This window comes from Dermacentor variabilis, chromosome 1 (genome assembly GCF_050947875.1).
Source record: "Dermacentor variabilis isolate Ectoservices chromosome 1, ASM5094787v1, whole genome shotgun sequence".
In the NCBI taxonomy this organism is placed as follows: domain Eukaryota; kingdom Metazoa; phylum Arthropoda; class Arachnida; order Ixodida; family Ixodidae; genus Dermacentor; species Dermacentor variabilis.
In genome coordinates this window covers 94,952,627-94,969,966 of record NC_134568.1, presented here as the reverse complement: position 1 = coordinate 94,969,966, position 17,340 = coordinate 94,952,627, and the positions used below count along the sequence as shown (strand labels likewise).

General features: G+C 44.8%; 1 protein-coding gene across 2 annotated transcripts; it reads right to left on the bottom strand.

Annotated features, from left to right (window-relative positions):
• Positions 1 to 7,853: 7,853 nt before the first annotated feature.
• On the bottom strand, positions 7,854 to 15,387 carry LOC142580859 (uncharacterized). Of its 2 annotated transcripts, none has more exons than XR_012828015.1 (5): positions 14,859 to 15,387; positions 12,437 to 12,583; positions 11,410 to 11,478; positions 10,277 to 10,357; positions 7,854 to 7,998 (listed from the first exon to the last, which is right to left on the bottom strand). XR_012828015.1 is itself a non-coding variant. In XM_075691178.1 (5 exons), exons 2-5 carry the CDS (start codon positions 12,487 to 12,489, stop codon positions 7,886 to 7,888), a joined length of 312 nt encoding a protein of 103 aa, XP_075547293.1. In that variant the 5' UTR covers positions 12,490 to 12,583; positions 14,859 to 15,387; the 3' UTR covers positions 7,854 to 7,885. The 2 variants fall into 2 exon arrangements, 1 of the variants encoding a protein (XP_075547293.1); XM_075691178.1 differs by having other exon boundaries at positions 12,441 to 12,583.
• Between the last annotated feature and the right edge of the window lie 1,953 nt (positions 15,388 to 17,340).

The following is a 17,340-nucleotide window of genomic DNA, read 5'->3' as shown; positions in this document are numbered from 1 at the left end:
GGGCGCCGAGGGGCGAGCGTTCGCGCCCGGGCGAATTTCGTCGTTTGAATGCCGGTTTTTCGCTCCATCTATCCCGGGCTGTAATCGCGCCCACTTGTCACCCACGCGCTTCCTCTCGTGACCTCGCGATTAGAGAGGCAGTCGCGATACACTCCGCTCCGTGCCGCACGAGAGAGATTATTCGAGCCCGCCGATGTATCGCGAAATGAAAACACGTATTGGGTACCTGCAATGGTCAGGCGGCGCAGCGTTCGGCTCAACCGCCAGCGCCACCGTGCCAGTTCCGCGAAACACCGAGGCGGCCACTTCTACGGAGGCATGTTTTTGCGGCGCTCGTTTGAAACATGTCAGTCGTTCTAAATTACGGTTTTAAGGCAGTCGAAGACATCGACGCCTATTTCGGACCACCGACGCTTGAGAAAGGACGTCAAATTTATGACTACAAGCATACATATCGTGTCAAAGAAGTAAACAGCACGAACATCGCAGCGAAGTGCTTAAATTAAATTATGGGGTTTTAGGTTCCAGAACCACGATCTGATTATAAGACACGCCGTAGTGGGGGACTCCGGAATAATTTGGACCACCTGGGGATCTTTAACGTGGACCTAAATCTAAGTATAGGGGTGTTTTCGCGTTTCGCCCCCATCGAAATGCGGCCGCCATGGCCGGGATTTGATCTCGCGAACTCGTGCTTAGCATGCTTAACACCACAACCACTAAGCAACCACTGCTGGTTGCGAAGTGTTTGTCACAACAATGCAAGCACGTTTACGACGTCGAACGCAAAGTAAGTTTATCATCGTCATCAGCAGCAACCTATTTTATCTCCACTGCAGGACCAAGGCCTCTCCCTGCGATCTCCAATTACCCCTGTCCTGCGCCAACCGATTCCAACTAGCGCCCGCGAATTTCCTAAATTCGTCGCCCCACCTAGTCTTCTGGAGTCCTCGACTGCGCTGCCTTTCTTTTCGTACCCATTCTGTAACCCTAATGGCCCAACGGTTATCTAATCTGCGCATTACATGACCTGCCGAGCTCCATTTTTTCTCTTAATGTCAATTAGAATATCAGCTGTACCCATTTGCTTTCTGATCCAAACCGCTCTGTTTCTGTCACTTAACATTATGCCTAGCATTCTTCGTTCCATCGCTCTTTGCGCGGTCCTTAACTTATTCTCAAGCTTCTTTGTCAGTCTCCAAGTCTCTGCCCCATATGTAAGTAACATATAAAGATAGTTAACAAATCATTATGTTATGTCACTTAAGGGAGCAAGTACGGCCGTGGACGTTTTTCAACTGTCATTTGTAGCCTCGTTGCTTAGAGCCTACTTCAAAACTGTAGAGGTTGTGGCGAATTCGCAGGTAAGTGGGTTATTCTCCGTTGACAAGTGCATCGAGCATATTCCGGTATTGTCGTTTAGGCTCGAATGTGAGAGGTCACCACCGCTGAAACATATTAGACAGCAATCAGCTGAGACTGAACAACGTGAAGACTGAACAAATGTGCGCTAGCGTGCGCGAGAGAAATGCTAATTTGCGAATACTCGACGTGCGATGCGGTGTACTACAACCTTACATAGTTCTGTTGTTCTAAGCGCGATAAAACATCGGCATGAATGAGCCCGGTTCCAGCAGTCGCGTCTTTATCTTGGCGCCGAAAGAAGCTGCACGTTCGCTTATAAATGCACAACAAAAAGCACAGTGCATACAAAGCTCCAGCACGGAGCGCTTACAAAAAAAAAAGCTAGATTTGACACGTAACAACCACTAGCTACACGTTTGTTTTGGAGCGAGACGAGCTAAACAGCTACACCAATTTACAACAGCGGGAATAAGTTCACGCGTTTTGAACGCAGTTGTCGCTTTATTGTGCGTTCTTACGTATGCCACTGCTGTTTTTTCCTTCTTTTTGCATTTACGCCTTAGTTCGTTTAACAGAAATTCGCAAGGGTGACACGAACCGCGTCGATCCACTTCAGCCGCCGGGTGGCTTCCCCCGGTTTTGAAGGGAAGCGATACAATTTGAAGAAGACATCCCCTCCGCGGTTGTGACAATCCTTAACGCAGCAGCATCTGCGCTTGCTATTTTTGTTCACACTTGTCATGGAGGAGCTGCCAAGAGAGCGCAGTGAATCCATTGGAATATTCCAAAAGGAGGCGTTCAGGCGGGCCTGAGTGCACCACGGACAATGGTGAAATGGCGGTGAGGGCCTACTCGCGGCTGCTCACCGCCGCTGCAAGGTGGCGCGACATGTACAGGCGCTCACTTTTGAACATGCTTATGGACGCAAGAACGTGATGCCGGCAGAGCTGTAACGACGCAGTTTCGCCATATAAGCACACACAGTTGCGTAGTATGTACCTACGACGCCTACAATTTTAGGCCTCATTTACACAGCGGTCGAAAGTCCCGTCGCGTCACCGTCACATAAAAAAAAAGAAAAAAAGGAAAGAAAGAAAAGAGAGAAGAAACAAAAAAAGAAAGAACAAAAATGCTTAATGCAGGCGCGACGGAGCAGTGTACGGATAAGCGATGGCGGTGGCGACCATATCCAGCTTTTCTGGACACGTACCAACTAGCGCCCCAAGCGGCCCCGGCACGAAGTTAGCGCGTTTTCAACGGAACGAGCGTGTTTTTCGCGAATAACAAAAGCTGCAGGTCGATTATTGGAAAAGGCAGGTGACAGACATGTTCAAGAAGACAATCCACATGAGCCAAATGCAGTGATTACGCTGTGGTAAGCAAGGATTCTGTTCCCAGAGCAGTTAAAGATTCAGCAATGGAAGCCTATGGAAACGACGAAAATTTGTGCTCAATTTTCGAGACAGAAACGGCACCTGTGATAAAAGTACGGCGTCTATCGTAAAAATCACTGCAGCGTATGTAGTCAGGAGACTCAGCTTTCGATTGATGTCTATGTCCACTCTCTACACATGGCGCTACACTGTTCCCAAAAGCGATTTTTGAAACACAGTCGTGGAAGTTCCCGTGGTATTTATAAAAACCCGAGCGTATCACTTGCACAAACGCTCGAAGCCGTGGCCGAGTGGTTTAACCGCTCGCACATGTCGTTCCGCGTCCTGCTGGCTGCGGGTCGATGCGGTACTGCGTGATACCATTCGTTTTAACGCCACGTAAGACTCAGTTGGAGTCTCCCACCAGATGGCCGAAACAGAAAACTCAAGATTTCGTTTTTGTTTTTTCACGTGTGCTCTTGAAATATTATACTGTCTATTTTTACTTCCTCAAACGTACTAATGGGTTGTTTATTTGTTAAGTCATCGCTTTTATTAACAGATATTATTCTTTGGGTAACATAATAACAAGCATGCGCATGTCTGTGTTACGTTAAAAAAGAGACTATCGTGTCTTGCAGCATGGACATACTCAGGAATTCTGGACATTGCACGTTCGCCATTCTGTGGAACTTCACGGAAATGCACATGCGTACGTGAATGGGCAAAATTTTAAACAATTTTATTTCTATATAATAGCCGAGTATAAACAAGCTTCAGCTGTCCGCGCCAATAGGTTGTCCTTTGTAAAACCATATGCATTTATGCCACTTAGCCGGAACATTGGTGGTGCGTTAAAGTAGTGTTTTGGTCGGGGATGGGTGGTTATGTCACACGACAGGAGCAAATGGTTTTGCACTCTCTCAGGAAAGGGAACATTGACCTGAAGAAGCGCGAAATTTAAACGGTAAAGCGAGTTATTACAGCTGGAGTTTTGAACCGTAATTGCAGACCGAGTGTCATTCAGTCTGCAAGCGCATGTTTTTGTGAGGCAACAGGGAAGGAGAGGGAGTATATATGGGTGTGCTCACTTTGAGCGTGCGTACGTGTGCACTTGTATTTGGGTGAGCGCGGATTATTGTGTCTCAGTATTAGAATATGCGTGCGTACGAGTGCGAGTATGCGTGTGCGAGCATACGCGTGGTTGTGTGCGATGCAGTTCTGTGTGCGTGCGTGCGTGGTAAATGTGTATGTGGGCGAGCATTTGTCGTATCTTTGTGCGAACGTGCGTGCGTGCGTGCGTGCGTCTGTGTGTGCGTGCGTGTGTGAGCGAGCGAGCTAGCGATCGAGTATTTCCCCGCCTTCACCTACTCTTGCGGATGAATGGGATGTAGAGTTCATTTAAACGAATATTTACATCTACAAGACAAGAACGAATGACATTGCATTTGCAGCATTATCTCTTTTAAAAGCAAAGTAAATGCAAAAAAAAGAAGAAAACGCAGTTCCCTTCTACTCTATGAAGAAGTATGACCAGCCAAGCTGTGTATGTGGGCCCCTTAATGGCGAACGGCGCCTCCGCCGCGGTTCGGCCCGGCATTGCACTATCTTCGCGATTTTCGTCTACACGCGGACATGATAGTGGGGAATGTAGCCCTTAAGAGGAAGCTTTAGCTCGGGTGCTCCTAGCTAAATACATGTAAAAGGAGAATTCGTTTTTCTCGGCAACCACTGCACCAAATTTGACGACGTTTGTTGCATTTAAAGGAAAAAAATTAAGATCTAGTGACTTATGGCGTCGAATTTTTTATTTAGGTCATCATTTGTTTATTAAATATTGACAAAGATAGCCATTTTCAGGAAACAAAGCTACCAAGTTTGCAACTCTGTTATTTGGCAATGAAAAATTATATCACAATTCTGTGCATCGCATCTAACAGGAAATGTAAAGCGGATAACATTGATATATTACACATTAATCTCCAAAAATTTAGTAATATAAAAATACAGCTTTTGCAAGACCCTTGTACACAAGGTAACGAATCCATGTAAGATATAAATTGACATATCGAATTTGTCCGCTTTGAATGATCTAGTGGATGCCGTTTACGGAACCGCGATATCTGTTCTTGATGCAGAGCTATTAATTTGTAAACTTGTGCTTCTTCTTTTTCGCACTTTGGAATTTTAGAAAACTCTTTTAACAAAATTCAGCCCCTCAATAGAACTTCCGCTTCCAACAGTCACCATAATTTGCCTTTCTCTCTCATGCGCAACAAATTTCATTAAAATTGGTCCAGCTGGCTTATCTCAGAAAAGCGTTTGTGCGTTTCACGTCTATTCGAATAGGCTCCGAGCTAAAGTTGCGCCCGAGCTAAATCTTCCTCTGAAGAGGAAGCTTCAGCTCGGGCCTAACTTTAGCTCGGGGCCAAACTCCGATGCGGCCTATTCAAATACATGTAAAACGCAAAAACGCTTGTCTGAGATAACCCCTGGACCGCTTTTAACGAAATTAATTGCATATGAAAGAGAAAGTGAAATTCTAGTGACCGTTGGAAGCGGAATTTCGATTTAGGGCCGGAATTTTGTTAAACATATTTTCAAATATATGAATGTTTGAAAAAGTAGAAGCACGATGGTTACAAATTAATAGCTCCGCATTAAGAACAGATATCGCGGTTCTGTAAACGGTATCCATTAGATCATCGAAAGCGGAAGAATTTGGTATGTCATTTTATAACGTATGTGAATTTGTTACGTTGTGTACAAGGGTTCTGCAAAAGCTGTATTTCAATATTGGAAAATTTCTCGGGATGAATCTGTAACATATGAATTTGGTCCGCTTTAGATGTACTATTAGATGCAATAGACAGAATTGTGATATTATTTCGCATTGCTTAGTTACAAAGTTGTAAACCTTATAGTTTCGTTTTCTGAAAATTTTCGATTTTTGCTAAGTTTTAACGAAAAATGGACACTCTAAATCAAAAATTCAAAACCAACAGTGACTAGAATTTAAGTTTTTCTTTCAAATGCAACAAACCTCGTCAAGTTTGGTAGAGTGGTTGCCGAGAAAAACGAATTCTCCTTTTAGATGTATTTAGATAGCAGCACCCGAGCTAAAGCTTCCTCTTAACGGCTCCGCTGTAAAAAAAAAAAAGAGAGAAGGCAAAAAAAAAGCGCCTCAGCCGTCAATATCACCGCCCCAGATTTCGTCACAACGGCACCGTCACCGCCGGTATGGCTCCATGAGAAATTACTGCGCCGTTCACTTTCGTTATATTCCTGTCCTCGGCGGCAGCGCATTGTCTTGATGCCAGTGACGCGCTAAATCTGCACCATCATTGCGTCAGGCATCGCTTCTGCGACTAAGCAAGCTTTCGGCGGTGCACCTTCGCTGCTATATTGACAAAAATTTGAACTGCTAGTCTTCGAAAAACAGCTTGAATAAAAATGGAAAGCGGACTGGTCACAAGGAACATACTATTTATGACAGCATCAAAAAAGGCTAGGTGCGGTCAGGTTGACGTTACAGGTTTGAAAGGATTGACTGAAGTGCTAATTGGTTCATTATCACAGAAAGAACAGCGTTTCAAGTTGTTAGCGAAGTGTGTGTGTGGTTGCTCCTTTGTGTCCCGTCTTGAAACGCTGTTCTTTCTGTGACTACAGACGTACTTTCTCTGCGTCAGTTGCGCTTTCCAAGAGCGTTTACTTGGAAAATTTTTGTTCACGTGGCTGTTACAGAAGCATGTTTAATCAGAATTTCTGCGCTCGGCTGGATAATCTCGAGGACGGGCTTTAAACTGCTCATTTTCTTTAGCCACCTAAGATCAATTACTGAAAACTAATACCTCAGCCACACTTCCGGTTTTGTGCACGCGCGTTTTGAATACTGGCTGATACGCGTCAGGCCGGTTCCGCAGTTTTATTATTTTTTTTGCTTCTACAGCTCAACCGCGCGCGCTCTTCGCGCGAAATCATTTTATTATTAAGTAAAATTGATTGTTGTATTCATATAGGAGGGTGTGGCCAAATTCTGCACCAGGGTGGCCAATCCTGCTCTGGTGAGTGAGCGCGTTACCGGCTCTGGTCACCGGGATCAGGCCACACTCCAGGCCTGTTTATGCAATTTTATCAACACGCAGATTTTTTTAATCCAGTGGAAAATTGCGCGGCACCGGGATTCGAACCACGGTCCTCTAGGACGTGAGGCGGATGTTTTACCTCTACACCACCGCAGCACCATGGCGGACAGGTCGCCATTGGAATCTGAACCTGGCAACGTTTAACGCTAGAACGTTATCCAGTGAGGCCGCTAGAACGTTATCCAGTTATCCAGTTTTTACAGACAAGTTGCAGTCTCGTTTCTGGAGGTTGAGCTGTATCTTGCAAAATAACTTGAAAAGTGGTCACATGGGAGCATGACACTATATCATAATGTTAGTTTCAGTTGACTCTCTTGCCCTACAAGTCGCTGCTCACTGTGGCCAGTGATGCAACAGCAGTGTCTGTGTGATTTTCATCACACTTCCGTCCTATGCCATTCTTACCAGAGTTGGCGGCACATAGATACCCAAATTTCGATAGTGTTGCTTTCTCAGGTGGTTGCTTTTGATTTGCTCAATATCAGTTGGCACTTCAGCTGCATCAAACTTCTTTTTTACCTCTTCAACAACAACATCAACAACAATCTTATGACACCTGTGTTGTCCTTCTAGTTGTCTACAAAGACCAGTCAATCTAGCAACAACACTGACAGTCTCTACTATCTTGTAATGGGAGAGAGGTGTGTCCCACCATGTGTTTCACATTGTTGTCACTATGTGGGCTGGCTGGGGAGGCAACAACTGTAATATGTTTGCATTTGCATATATTAAAGTGATGCTTGTACTGTGTTATAACACCTGACTTAGTCTTGCACTTGCTGCCCAATAACACTGGCTCACAGTCGTGGTGAAAAGCTTTTGTATGTTGAGCAAATGAGTTGTATCCACTACAAAAAAAGTCAGTGATAACACACATGTTGCTCTACCAGGCCTGGTGTGGTTCCTTCTGACACTGCTGGTGATGCTGACGCGCTGCTGCTTGCCTCGTACACTGTTACAGTTGCAGTAGACATGGCAGTCTCTGTATCTATTGCTGCCGTGTCATCTGTCATGGTAACTTCCAAGTGGTATCGGGCTCACTTCTGCAACAGAGATGTTGTTTGCCCCTTGAGGGCTCTCATGATCAGGGCCAATAATTTCGTAGGCATTGTCTCCTGCATCAAAGAACCAATAAGAACAGCATGAATTAATAAACATAGCTCTAAAAAGTACGGACATCAAGACTTAACCACAAGCTTTGCACATAAGTGACCGGGCTTAATGAATAATACTTGCAGGAGGAGTTACACAATTGTTTGTGTATATTACAGTAAAGCCTCATCAGAAGATATTCAAGAGGCACGGGAAACATGTCTCTCGAAACCAAAAATTTTAAGACACTGAGGAGCCAGACTAGATCACTTTATTATGCATCATCACTAAAGTATGTTTTGATATATCTGAAGGAATAAATGCTCAGGGTGGCTTAAAGGGCCCCTAAACCACTTCTCGACATTTTTTGGACATTTCAAGTAAACACGCGTATCGAAATCAGAATGCCGTCACGATCGACGAAGCCAAATGCCAGAGTGCGTAGCACTGCCGGAGCACCACAATATGAAGAAAATGACCCCGTGCGCCTCTCTGGACCTATCCTGCACCCCCCAGTTTGTCCTGACGTCACCAGGCTGTCTCTGATGATGTCACCAGTTTCCGGTGCTGTCGATTGGTCGAACGAAAGCGTACGACTGCCGACAAGGCCTGCAAGCAAATAAACACACTCCTTCTTCCTCGTCGCGTTGCGCGCGATGTCATTGTGGGCAGCCAATGGGGGCAAAGAACAGAAACGCCAACAGAAGGGTCTCCCTATGAGGCTCTTCAACACGAGTCACCATACAGTTCCGTTGTATTAGCGCCACTCCTCGCAGGACGACGGGCCAGCGCGGCAGCAACAGAGCTCGTTGGTGTTGGCCTGTACCGTAACATTTGGAGGTGTACTAGGCAAGGAAAAGACGACACTGTCCATATGGCGTGTACCAGATGAAAGAGTAAAATGAGTGGGGACTACTTTTCGATAATCAAACACACGTAGCTCCACTATTACTGCACCGTTTCGAAAAATTCTCGTGGCTACCTGTTCATTGCCTTATTGTGTAGAACTGCAACACCGCAACTAAATTTCAACCTCGGTGGTTTAGAGGCCCTTTAAAGAAGACATTCACAGCTTTTTAGTGACTGTAGATTGCGTTAGCTTCCTTCCCAACTTCTGGAATTTGAACACTTCACTTTGCAAGCCTTGTTGCTCGCAGTACCTTTGAGGTGCTCTTAGACGCTCGTCAGCTTCAACTGCCGACACTTTCTGCCCTGCACTGTCCTCGTTGCCCTCCTTTTCTGGTTCATGCTAAAAGAGACATGCGCGATTGACTTGTGTAAGGATAGCGTGATCTTTACGCCCTTCGGAGCACACAAGGTGCACAAAGTGAATGTGTCTGGGTTGTGTGCCTTCGAAGTAGTGAATACTTAAAAAGTCATCCTTAGTAACAAAGGTGTCTCTTGTATACAGTATTGTTAACGTGGCAAACATCGGAAAACCAACCAAACCATTTTCAGATGTCTCTTACAACCAAGTGCATCTTGTAATGAGATTCTACTGTACTGAATATTTTTCAACTATGGATCATCTGCATGTACATATAGTCACAAAGACATGTTGTGTGGAATGGCGAATCGGGAAACAGTTCGTACTCTTACTTTTTGTCCCTAACATAAGCAGCTGATAACAATATGATAAAAAAGCAGGCAATGAGGCTAGAATGGAACATAATCCTTCAGCTCTAAACAGTTTTTTGGGCCCACATCATTCTCTCATATGACATAAGGAAACAACTTGATTGCAGTAATGGCTGCATGTGATCTGAGTTGATTGAAACAAACTATACGTAAGGTTGTCCTGCTGGTGATCCTGGCTGCGCAATGCTTCTCATGCTTTTTGGCACCATTCCTTTTTTTCCACTCCACTTTTTTTTCAGATTTTCTCCCCTTTCGCTTCCCCCTTGTGTAAAATAGCACACTTGAAGTATCAAATCTGTTGAACTAACGTGTGTATCAAACCTGTTAACATGTGTGCTTCTCTGTGGTCTGTGTTGTATTTTTGCGCTGCACAATTCAATTCAAGATGAAAGATGGAATGTCCCTGCCTTTAGTTTAATTGTGTGTGTGTGTGTGTTTGTGTGTGTCTCATGTTTTGAAATATATGTACATTCAGGAGTGCCTGCATGCCCTTCTCTCCTGCTCCAGCGACGAAAAGGAGAGCCTGTTTATGTACCATAGTAAAAAATTCAAAGGTTTTCGCTTTGCCCATTACATCCCTTACCATATGGATCTGTCACAATACAGAGTAGCAGTGGTCCATAATACTAGCCCATCCCAACATAATTATAAATTAACACATACCGACATGCTGCGAAACAGCTGTTGCAAAGCCGCTGGTGAAGGCAATTTCCGCAGCACTGCAGTGGTACAGCCGAGTTTCACCTGTATAGTGACAAATCCATATGCGTGTTAGCAACTCAGTAGTTGCTGATGGTTTCATAAGCTTTACACTACACAATAAAGTAATCTAGACAACTTTGTTGGAACAAATGCACATAATTAGGACACCGCTTAAACACTAACACGATTAATTGCCCCCAATCTCTCACTCACTGAGGGATAATACTACGGAAACATCGGTGGAGAGCTCAGATTAACACAGCCCATAAAGGACAAGCGTTCTTTGAGGAAAACAGCTATAACAGCGGTTAGTTTTCTTGATCATTTTATGTGGTAGCTTTGATTTAAATGTCATGCAGTACTATAAGATATGAAGTGCCGCATTTCTAGCAGCAGAAGGCGTCGTCAGGCTCATGGTACAACAGATTTTTGCACTGTTTGTCAGTGAGCCGACACATACAAAGAAAACCGAATTCACACATACATATACAGTTCTCAAGTGCACTTCTTCTGAAAACGCAGCCACCAGTTCCAATGTTGCTGAAAGGAAAGGTAATATAAAGTGCGAGACTGCATGGAACTGCCACTTATGACTGTAAATGTATGGTCTGCTGATTGCAGAGGTAGTCACATGCTATTTCTAGTCTCTTTTAGAAGCATTACTAAAGAATAAATTAAAATCTATTCATAAGTCACGAATTTCATGCATCCACAGTTTGGCTAAATAACTTGTGAGAAAAAGACATGTTTACCTGGAATAGCAACCTTTTTTCCTGCTGCAAAACTTTCCTTCGAATTAATGAAATAACTTTACAGTGTCATAATGCGTTTCTCGCAACTACTTGCCGGCAGTGGCGAGTTAGTGTTTATGTCCGACTCATTGGGCGACAATACTGCCAAACACAAATGCTTCACGAACACGAGAACACGTCCCTCGCAGAGAATAGCAACCATATATGCCTCTGTGAGACATGATCGCACCTTTGTGGTCAAAATGTACATTAGAACGACATCACCATCTCATTAAAAAAAAAGCCTCCGTACAAGGCAGCCGCCAACTGCATAATGTGAAATTGCAACTGATGTCCACTTACTGGTGGCCTGTGTTTGAGTCACTTTTGGCAGTTGACTGGGTGCTGAGAAATGCACGTCCTGGGTTGTCCCTGCAAAACATACAGGGTTATGTCAAATGTTGAAAATATATATATGCCGGCATTTCATCAGTCGCAAAACAAACGAGTAAACTAATAAACAACTGTAATGTAAACAGAGTACACATCATAAGATAGGCTCTCAACTGTTAATGCATTACGCAAAAAACCTAATGCATAGGAAAGACTATATGTATACACACGAAGCTGACACACAATTTAATTCGCTCTAGGTTTTTCCGTGCAGTATATTCAAATTATTATGTCTCGTGGTTAGAGCAAAATTAGTGTAAATTACGAACTAAATTATCTACCCTGGAAACTTTTCTTCAATATGCACCTGTGCGCGCTTCGAACGAGTAGCGTTGTAAAATTTACGTACATGGCATTTAACATAGTTGCTGAACACGGATTTCCTTTGCCCTGTGTCGTGTACAGTGAGCTACATATATCTGCCCCCCCCCTTTTTGTACTAGCCATACTGCGTGCCATTGCACCTATACGCACGTCAATAAACCTCACGACACAGAAATAAAAAAAGCGCCAATCACCCATGCCTGCATGTTGTAGTGGGCCTAACCTAACCAAGCATGGTCTGTTGCTTTTTATAGTAAACACAGGCACCGTGCTCATTGCAAGTATGTATCATGTCGCTAAGCAAATATGCAATTTCACTGTACCACTATTTTTTTATCACATGGATATATCTGTTGAGAGGCAAGACAAAAAGCAGTCACTTCTCAGAACTAATCAGCTTTCTTAAAACACATTTTTAACTTTTCAATGACACTTGCTGCTATGTGTTTGTCTCCAGAGAGCATACTTGATTTGACTTTCCAATCAGAGACATTACATAAATATACCATGTTAAGATGACTGCCTGGAGCACGTGAGAATTTTCATCTTCGTGTAACATACTGTATCTTGATTTTGTTGACATTTGGTCAAATGGTACACCCAATATACCCACATACTAGTTTTCTTGTCCAAATAACATGCCAATGTATTTTGATTTTTTGGCATTGGCTCCTCTGCACTACGTGAAGTCGCGCTGCACTGGCTCTTTCACATCCTCGGGTCCTTGCAGCTGCCTTCTTGCGTTATATAAAGCGGGTGCCTGAAAAATATCGTATGCAAAAGTCAACACAAGGGCATGGTGCAAAACAACATCAAGACAGTCAACGCCATGCCAATAAAAAAGTCTTAGCTCTTAGTCTTCCTAGTGAAATACATGCAAAACATCCAAATGACTGCAACAGTCAACTGCTAAACTAACTTCAATTTTTAGATTTAAGCAAAAAAACAAATAAACCACAGTTCATCCTTGTTTTTCATGAATGTTAGAATACTCCTGCTAATGAATAGAATATTGGTCATTTTCAGACGTCATAGGTCTGTCATGAGTCTGGTGTATCGCAAACACCACTTGTGACACATCCTAAGCACGTGCCCAGTGTGCCCCCCCCCCCCCCGCACCATCCCTGGTTGTGCCACTGCTGAAGCCATAATTTCAGGATTATAGCTGCAAACATGATGCTCAGTAGGGATGAAAATATTGTCCTTCAGCCCAATGGATATATGGATGTGCCTATAAAAAAGGGCAACAAGGCTTGTTATGGCAAGCTTACCCACATTTCAATACTAACAAGTTCACTGCGGCCTGCATCTAAGCTTACTAAAAGGCATGAACTTATTTTCATGCATGAGATGCGCAGTGGAGTTCATTTTTGACGGACCCGACTACTGCTGCAGTTTGAAATCTAGTATTTTAGATTCTTGTAGGCATGTAAAAGTTGCAGTTAAACCGCAGTTATTAGTTTATTACACCAACCTATTGTTCTGTGTACGACAGACTGGTAACACGGAATTAAAGGAACATTTTATTTTGATATTTTATTTCTCTACTAAAAATATTCAAGCGATAAACACATCTTGATCTGCCATGCTATAGCAAAATGCACACATTACGCTTGTAACCCCCAGAGGAAGGCTGATTTAGCTGTTCATATGACATAACTCTGACACGCCAACTCATATTAGCAAATGCACAGGCATGTCCCAAACAATAAGCGTATGCAAAGCGCCCCTGCAATTGTAATTCCACACAGCAGCCGTTATATTCGATGCCGATGCGTAACTAGCTGCTCGACAATTCACCGAGTTCGTAGACATAAGCATCCTTTCAGTTTCGCACCGTGCACGAAAACCGCAACAGGAGACAAAACCAGACCTATAATCACACCATTTCAACATGAGCAAAAACAATTCAGTCTTAGGGATAAACACTGTGAGAGCGATTTAGTGCGCGACGGCGACGAGCGACGGCTTCGAGCGACAAAACGGGCCGTCGCTTGAACAGGTGGCTCGGTTCTGGAAATCTAGAAATCGTCGCTCGTCGCCCAGAAGTGCTATGAGTGACTAGCCAATAGCGCGAAGCCGGAACTGGATGTACATACATCGCTTTTGCTCAAATACTACCGATTGTCGCGCGGAACGAGCAAATGATTCAATTTTTATACGTGCAAGGATAAGAACGTACTGCAAGACTTCCGGAAATAGTTTATGCTACTTTTTATAGTAAAATACATCAACGTAAATTACTAAAGCACGCGTTACGCGTGACTGCAGCCCTGATGCCGGCAACACCGGGGAGGCGTCGCTCAAAATCGTCGCTCGCACGGAGTACGACTTGTAGGCGACGAGCGAACGCGACAGCCATCTCCGTCGCGTCGCTTGTAGCTGCCGCGCGCAAGATCGCTTATATGGGGTTTATACTTTTTTCAGCATAAAACATGGATTCCTCATGCGTTTTCAGTAAGTTCAAGATAACGCGCCCAACTGACCTCTTGCAGCATGCAGCTGAATGCCTGCGGCAAAGTTTCTAGCTAGCACTGGTGCTGCACGTAACTTCAGTGGTCGCAGATTCCCCCTGCGCGAGACACCGTCAAGCGCGCGGTTTATTTATAAAAAAAAAGCATGCTGCCAGCAAAATGACGCCTTCTGTTATGTGATTCCTTAGTTCAACAGCGTTCCGTACACAGTAGACTGCCAAACTGAATAAATTCAAACACACAAAACGCACGCTAATCACGCTCCGCATAGGCTCGGAATCACGGGCTGGTGAACTAACCATTTTAAGCGTCCTCTCGCCTGGCGTCTTATTGAACATACCATAGTTCTGGCAGCGTTTTCGATTTTTAAAGCTCTTACGGACAACGGCAAAGTGATAAAATCACATGCAGTTATCGCGACGACTAGCTTTTTCGATTGACATCGAGAGACAGCGCGTACGCCTAGTCCTTTGTCAGTCGCGTCGGCTAAGCGCAGCGACGACTTCCTGGCTATAGCATGACATATAGGGAGAATGTGCACCTAAGTGAGAATTCACTTACCGTGGAGGATTTGTTGTTATATCCAAGGCATGACGAACGACTGTCGTGTTTTCGTGGCGACGCGAGATGGCTGAAACACGATCTCCCTCGGCTGGCCTTTGCTCGCTGGACGGTTCACTTTTCTCCGGTGCTGTGTTGTTCCGCGATCTTGAGCGCGCGCGCGCGCGGTGGAGCCACTCCGAGTGAAAAAGTAGAGCGCTCGCTACGCGTTCCTTTGAACTGCGGCGGCCTGTTCTCTTAGAAGCAAAACGATGTGTTCTTTGCTCAGCGTGCATGAATGATACATTGCCATGTTCGGGGCCAGCCACCTACAGTTGAAGCAGAAGATTACGCTACGTTTTGTTTTCTATTGCCGCAAGAGTCTCTCTTTTCTATTGTCGCAAGAGTCTTTTCACTCTCTCTCTCTGAAGGGGAGAGTGAAAAGCACATTTCACTCTCTCCTTGCTGACAGAGTGAACAATGCATTTCACTCTCCTCGACATTTTGCGAGAGTAAAACGACGCTTTGAAGAGTGAACCGGCAGCTTCACTCCTGCGATACCCTTCCTAGTTTTTAGAGTGCTGTCAAAAGCGCGTCTACTACTTCGGTGGAGCTGAGCTCTTTCAATGAGATTGCTTCTGGAAACTTGGTAGCCGGACACAGCATGGTGAACAAGTACCTGTAGCCCGATTTTGTTTCTGGAAGAGGCCCTACCGTGTCTACTACAAGTCGTCTGAAAGGTTCTGTTATTCAGGGCACTAACTTCAGTGGAGCTTTCCATGTCTCTCCTGGTTTACCAGAACGCTGGCAGGCGTCGCATGATCTTATAAAGTTTTCTACGTCTTTGAAACAGCGAGGCCAGTAGTATTCCATAAGCAATCTTTCCTTTAATTTGTTTATGCCTAGGTGGCCGGACCACCCATTTCCATGACAGAGACTCAAAAGGTCCTCCCTTTACTTAGTAGGTACGACTAACTGATCTAAAATCCTACCCTTTCGATCTCTGTAGTGCCGATACAACAATCCTCCTCTCTCATGTATCGTCACGTTGCGCCTAGCAATGCCTTCTTTAGCTGTGTCATGTAATTTAGCTAAGCTCTCATCATTCTTTTGCTCAGCTGCCAGTGACTCTATATCCACACGTAAGAGCTGATCAAAGTTCTTTGAGGCCGGTGATAATAACGACCCTGTCTCGCTTGTGAGTGCGTCAGCTGGCTCTTCCTGTAGGCTAGAACTTTGACGCTCTAGTGCTACGCTCTCATTGAGCTGGTCAGCTGGCAGGCTCTCCTCAACTGTTCTTTTGTCCCTCGGGCCTTGCTCGGATTCGGGTATTGAAGTTATCCCCTTTTCTGCTTCCGCTGGAGGAGCTTGTGCATTTTCAGCCGAAAGCGCCGCGATCTTACGAGCTTGGCCTCGGGTCAATGCTTGTATTAATGCATTGCTTGCTAATGCTTGTATGCCCTCTCCCAGTTTGAGCCCTTTGTCACGCAGTAACTGATTCGAACGATTCGAAAAAAATGTAAGGATACTGCAGTGACAAAAATTTGGAAACTGCAGCCTCAGTCTCTAGCTTCCCGAACGGTCCATTGATTTTGACTTTGGCCATGGGCAGACACACGCTGTATTCTTCTACAACCTGTTTTATCCATGCTACTTCTCCGGTGAAGTCATCTACCGTCACGTAAGATGGATTGACAATGTCCATCGTGGCGGCACTGTTCCTTAGCACTCGGCATGGTTTTCCATTAACTTGCAGGTCGTGAAGATATGGACTTAAAAGTTCCATATTGTCATCTTTTTCCTCCACGTAGGAGAAAACTACGCTAGGCTTCCCGCAGTTTACAGCTATATGTCCCAGTTTGTGGCATTTGTAACAGCGAATTGGTCTAAAAGATTCGAATTTTTTTTCTGTTCTTTTTGTGCGGTTTCTCCATTAGGTTTCTCCTCGTTCTTTCCTGCGGGCTTTTCCGCCATGTCTACAGGCTCTGATCGTCTAGTCTGCTCACCCCTTTTGAACGGAAATGGTTTCCGCGGTCCATTTCGACCATCCAAGTTTCCGTCCTCGGCGTTCAACTTTCTACGGGTTGCGTACTCTTCGGCTAATTCGGCCGCCCTTTCCACAGTGTTTACATTCTCTCTGTCTTGCACCCACAGTTTCACAGCTTGGGGGATGGTTTTGTAAAACTGCTCTAGACACATGCATTAAATGATCACGTCTCTGCTGTCGTACGCTTCCGCGCTTTTAAGCCACTCGACTAGGTTGGCCTTTAAGCTATATGCAAACTCCGGATATCCCTCGCTATCTTTCTTGCCTGTGCTCCTAAACCTTTGCCGAAAAGCTTCGGCTGAAAGGCGGTATGTCTTCAGGAGACTAGCCTTAACTTTTGCATAATCATATGCATCCTGAGCTCTTAGTCTGGCGATTACTTCCGCCGCCTGACACGGCAACGTAGACAGCAACCGCTGTGGCCATGTACTCGGGCCGAAGTTCATCTTTTCGCAA

Bases quoted from the DNA above. Each gene is read 5' to 3' on its own strand.
- LOC142580859 (XM_075691178.1), bottom strand. From the start codon at position 12,489: ATGCCAAAAAATCAAAATACATTGGCATGTTATTTGGACAAGAAAACT. The intron at 11,479-12,440 runs GTATGTGGGTAT...TATGTTTTGCAG, and splicing joins TTATTTGGACAAGAAAACTA to GGACAACCCAGGACGTGCAT. The intron at 10,358-11,409 runs GTAAGTGGACAT...GTCACTATACAG, and splicing joins GACTCAAACACAGGCCACCA to GTGAAACTCGGCTGTACCAC.